This window comes from Hippoglossus stenolepis, chromosome 3 (assembly GCF_022539355.2).
Source record: "Hippoglossus stenolepis isolate QCI-W04-F060 chromosome 3, HSTE1.2, whole genome shotgun sequence".
Lineage (NCBI taxonomy): Eukaryota > Metazoa > Chordata > Actinopteri > Pleuronectiformes > Pleuronectidae > Hippoglossus > Hippoglossus stenolepis.
In genome coordinates, this window is record NC_061485.1 from 24,605,432 (window position 1) to 24,610,515 (window position 5,084).

At 40.4% G+C, this 5,084-nt stretch overlaps 1 protein-coding gene across 1 annotated transcript; it reads right to left on the reverse strand.

The window, feature by feature from the left end:
* Positions 1-483: 483 nt before the first annotated feature.
* setmar (SET domain and mariner transposase fusion gene) lies at positions 484-3,817 on the reverse strand. The gene is made up of 2 exons (XM_035153342.1): positions 3,647-3,817; positions 484-1,302 (listed from the first exon to the last, which is right to left on the reverse strand). The coding sequence occupies exons 1-2, from the start codon at positions 3,776-3,778 to the stop codon at positions 505-507; spliced, it is 930 nt and encodes a 309-aa protein (XP_035009233.1). The 5' UTR covers positions 3,779-3,817; the 3' UTR covers positions 484-504.
* Positions 3,818-5,084: the final 1,267 nt, after the last annotated feature.

Sequence of the window (5,084 nt, forward strand, 5' to 3'; positions counted from 1 at the left end):
AGCTGAGAATATCTACATGTGGAGGCTGCGTCGCATGAACACAGAAATGTCAAAGTGATGGAGACGCATGACAGTTGTAACTTTGCATAGGAATTTTTGCTTTGTGGAATGACGTAAGCATAATCTCTTCTCTTGCACACGGTGTAAAGATCAATTCTGTAGCCCATGTAGTTATTAAAATAAACCTATTAAACTTCCTCAATAGTCTGCCAGTGCAAATGATTCTTCAGCTCCTTCAAGATTCATATAGTGTGAAATGAGGCGTATATTTGCGAGGACAAGATACAAGACTGTGAATCCCGAGAGACAGGTCCTATACTGAGCAGGGCCCCTGATAGCTGAAAAGGATTTCACATGTGTAAAAATAGATGGAAATGTAAATGAGGTTAACTTTTTCTTGCCTTCAAATTCAATTTTCATTGCATAATTTTACACTGAGTGGGAAAGAGTATTAACGCTGAGGGACTAAACAGGAAACAAAACGAATGTAAAACAGATTTTGCATTATTTGAGAATAGATAAATCCAGTGGAAGGAACACTGCACACTTGTTAGCGCCACAGAGACATGCTTTCCTTTGAAGTCCCTCTGTCCTATTGGCCTGCACGTCAGTGTCCCTCTGTGTGGACAGCACCTCTACAGGTGTTTGGTTACTGTATCCTCCTGAGTAGTCAAACGTCAGCTCCTCGTGTGCCTCAATGTCCCGTCCAGCAAACAGCGCCAGTCGGGGGACTACAGAGTGCACACGGACTGGCAGCATGAGCAGGTTGGGCTGGCAGGAATGATTCAGAAAGCGGCCTACATTCCCCACCACAGCTGGGTCCACAAACGTCTCCATTACGGAGCCAGTACCTGCATGCTCCCTCACAGCGATGATGTAATTATTTTCTTCAGATCTCTGGTTGAGCTGTCTGCGTCTGGCCTCCCCAAAACTGATGACCTCTCCTGCATACTCACACACAAACATCCCACGTGGGATTGATTCTAGTGTCCGTACACCCCAGCCCCTGTTCCCGGTGCTGTAAACCTCCAGCCTGAGTCTGAGTCCTCTCTGGACAACACGGTTAAAGCAGGTGTCGCCGCAGGAGCAAAGGGTATTACACTCAAACACGGGTGAGCAGTAACCAGAGTCTGTTCGGCTAAGGTCCAGTAGTGTGCCGGTGCCGTCATATGCCTGCCCGTGAATCTTCAGGCAGGAGCAGCTCTCAGTGCAGCAGGAGAGGGAACGACAGGAGCATCCAGGGAGGGTGACTTCACTGGGGTCAGCTGTGCATCCAGGTCCCTCAACGTTATCTGGGGAATACTGAAGAGTAAAGAGTAGTCAACATTAAAGAATGTTGAGTGTTTGAAAAAATTTGGTAAAAATCTCCAAATACTCAGATTTGCACTAAAACAATTAAATGATTATTTGACTTAAAGAAAATTAAAAAGTAAAACTGATCTATTCTTTGCAAAATACAGAACATTAACTGGTTTCAGCTTGTTAGTGTGATTTTGCTGCTTGACTTTATGCTACAGTAAACTGAATGTGTAGAAAATGACATTTGAAGACACGAAGTACAGCATCAGGAGGTCATGACATATTTCTTTTCATTATTTTAAGCATATTAATACATACAAAATATAACCATTAGTTGCAGCACTAATTCAAATGTACAGAACAGGTATTTTTAGTTATAGAAAATATTAGAGGACCTACCACTACCTACTTTAAAACTCATCAAACTACTTTAACAGCCACAAACCACAGTTTCAGTAAATTATGCTGTACGACTTACATGTCCTTAGGAATCTGTAAAATGTGTATAGTACAGACTGGAAGGTATTTGAGAGCTTCAGGAGCGAGAAGAGTAAAGTAGGACAACTCCTTTGGTTCTAGAGAGGCTTTTTTCTTCTTCTTCCCTATACTGCAGCCAGGTGATATGGCTGTGTCCTGTGATGATTTGCTGCCATCTGCTGGAAATGGTATTTATTATTATTATTATTATATGTTTTCCTATCACATGTCAATGAAGTATTCTATTGTTGTGGCATCCCTATAGCTGTATGTACAGTATTCATCATCTTGCATGGTGGCAGTGCAAGGCCTTGAACATTTTCTGGAAAGAAAAAGCTCAAACTTGATATTCCCTCTAGAATGTCTGTGTCTTTGTGCTGTTACAGCCCATCTCATCAGATCTACATCACAGCAACATTACAATATCTTCAAAGGTCTTGATTTTCACAACCTTGAGGGGATATTATTTATACATCTGCCTGACTGATATATATATAGATAGTAGATATTATTTTACAGCAGATGTAGTGTATCAGGGTTTTTATTGGCTGATAAAGAAACTGTGGCACTGAACTGCCAAAGACAGTTATGAGGTAAAAACAGTACTGACTACTTAGGGTAAAATCATAAGTTTACAGTATTTAAACCCAAAAAAAATATTTTTGACAAAATAAACTGCTAAATACATTCATGTATTGTGATAACAGTGCCTTATAAAGCACCAAAAGGTCTGATTATGATAAATTTGACAGAAAATCAATCAATCAGTACAGTGTTGTATTTGTTAAACTGTCAAATAAGGTATTAGAGCTGGGAAATAAAACAATATCAATAATTATTACAATATAATCAATAGCAATATAACAAATGTATAGATATATTGTGTGTACATTGCGTAAGCCCAGTGGGGAAGTATAACATATTTTATCTACCTCAGACTTGTAAAATGTTCAGCTGTTCATCAAGTGTCTGTCATTCTCTGCTTATACAGACAAGTTTAAAGCCACAACCTTCACTCAGGAGCAGGAATCACTCTTTAAACTTAACAGAAATAGTATTGCGACATCTATTGTGATAATTATTAATACCGACTGATATTATTTTTGGCCTTAACGTCCAGTGGTATGAGGTTAAACACTCAGTTGTTGTAAATGAGCCTAAAGTTGAACTGATGCAGTCAAATACAATAATACAATGTAACATAAGGTATTTTTTACTACAGATACTCTGACATATCTCTCAGTCATGTGTGAATAGTAAAATGAATCACGACTTACTGAGATTCATTCAAACAGACTCAGCTTTATTGGCCTGGTATGTGTGCACATACAGGGGGTTTGACTCAGCGTTGCTCTCAGTGTACTTAAAGACAACAGAGAGACAATACAAGACATTCAAAGAATAATGAATGAGAAGTGAAAACACTGTGAGTGTAGAGTGTGCAGCTGCTCTCTATGTTTACCCTGTACGATGAAATACAAGTGCAGAGAGATATACATATTAATTACATTGTACACGTTAGAGATTCCACTTATATAGATGGTGAATATGTGCAATCACATAAACATTACTAACACTGTGTGACTGTTGAAGAGAACACAGACATTTCTAATCATTAGTAAGACCTGAGCTTTTCCTCCCACGGTGGTTAGTCAGTTTCCATCACATAGATATTAATGTATGTCTGTGTCAATCACGTCCATTTTGAGAATAATAGAACTAGATTCATTTTACATTGTGACACTTAGAAACACCATCAGCTTGGGTGCAAAACAGAGACTGAGAAGTTTGACGAGCTAAAACAAACTGTTGACAGATTTAACTTTCTGATAGCTTAGCTGTTAGCACAGAGGTGCTACGTTAACGTTACCTGGAATTCAGGAAGCGTCTGAACGCCTGCGCTGCAGTTAATCAGAACAGGGACATCCTCCAGACCGTGACTCAAATCCACAGCACAAGTCCTGTCCGTGGACTGCATGGTCCTGTCCACGGACACGTGCATGTATCTGGTTCACACTCTGGAGAGTGGGGATGTAAACAAAGCAGCTACTTCCGGTAATCTAATGACAGATCAGCCCCCTCTAGTGGCATGTTGGGTTCATTACACTCCTGTAGCAGGCCTTTGTCACAGCAGACATGTTTGACTTGTCATAATATGAAAAGAACAGGTATCACTGATAACTTTAAGCAGGAGTCTGTTTAGTTCAAGTGTCCCATTATGAAATGTGACAGTGAGGCCGCAGGTAAAACACACTCAACACCCAGTAACTGAAGCAGTTGAAAGAAATCCAGCTTCTTTATTTCTATTATTTATACAAATGCTTTTCCTTCTGTCACATGTCAAATCGTCAACAATGAAAAAGGTCTCCAGGTGAGGTGATGGTTTGACCATCGGGTTTAGTGAAAGTGGAGAAAGTGGACAGGAGCTTGTTTAAGGATGAATACAGCACAGTATGACATAACTGCTTTGTCTGATCCATGTTGAAGATAAAATATGAAACCATTACTTAGCAGAAACAAAAGCTGTAAATGAAGATGGATCTCCACTTCCTCACAAAATCCAGAAATGAAGCCAAAAATATCTCAGACCAAGATAATTTGGTTTCACTTTTGGGGAGCTGTCATGACTTTATTTATTTGCTGTCACATTTGTTATAAAATTCCTCTCCTTTCCCAATAATAATCCTCACATCGCTCCTTGTCCACCATTATCACCTCTAAGCAGCCCAAGTAGTGGTGTAACACCCAGTGGCGTCGACTCAGACATCTGCAGTTTTGTCATATAGCCTGCAGATGGCGGGCCAGGTTAGAGGGAGTGATTGTAGCTCTCATTTGACTCCACAGTGGAAGAAGATAATGAAGCCCTTAATTCCCACATGGCTGAACAGCATTGAAAACAAGGACATGTGATTAGCCTGCGGGTTCCTGACAGTTCATAGCAGTCCAGACAAACATGGCCACCAGGGGTAAAGACTTCATAGAGGAGTCATGGGCTCATGGCCTCATCTCACTGAAGTCTCACTATTTATCTGTGTTCCTTGAAATGACGTCTACTATCAGCAAAAGCTGCTGTATGATTCATCCTCTGTATAAATAAGTATTTTTGTCAGAATGTCAAACTTCTTTTCAGTGAGATGTGTAGTCTCCAGGTCCAACCTTTCTGTGGCGCTTCACTGTTGTCATGTGTGATTATGGATTATTCTCTGGTGGCTCTCTGAGGCAGATGGGGGGAGGTCAAATTGTCAGCTGACATTTCACTGCTGCACACAAGTGACCAAGAGTTTCCCTTTGAGCCTTCACCTTTGTCT

Coding starts and splice junctions, on each gene's coding strand:
- setmar (XM_035153342.1), bottom strand. CDS start 3,778: ATGCACGTGTCCGTGGACAGGACCATGCAGTCCACGGACAGGACTTGT. Junction 1,303..3,646: donor AGACGCTTCCTGAATTCCAG/GTAACGTTAACG, acceptor TTTACTCTTCAG/TATTCCCCAGATAACGTTGA.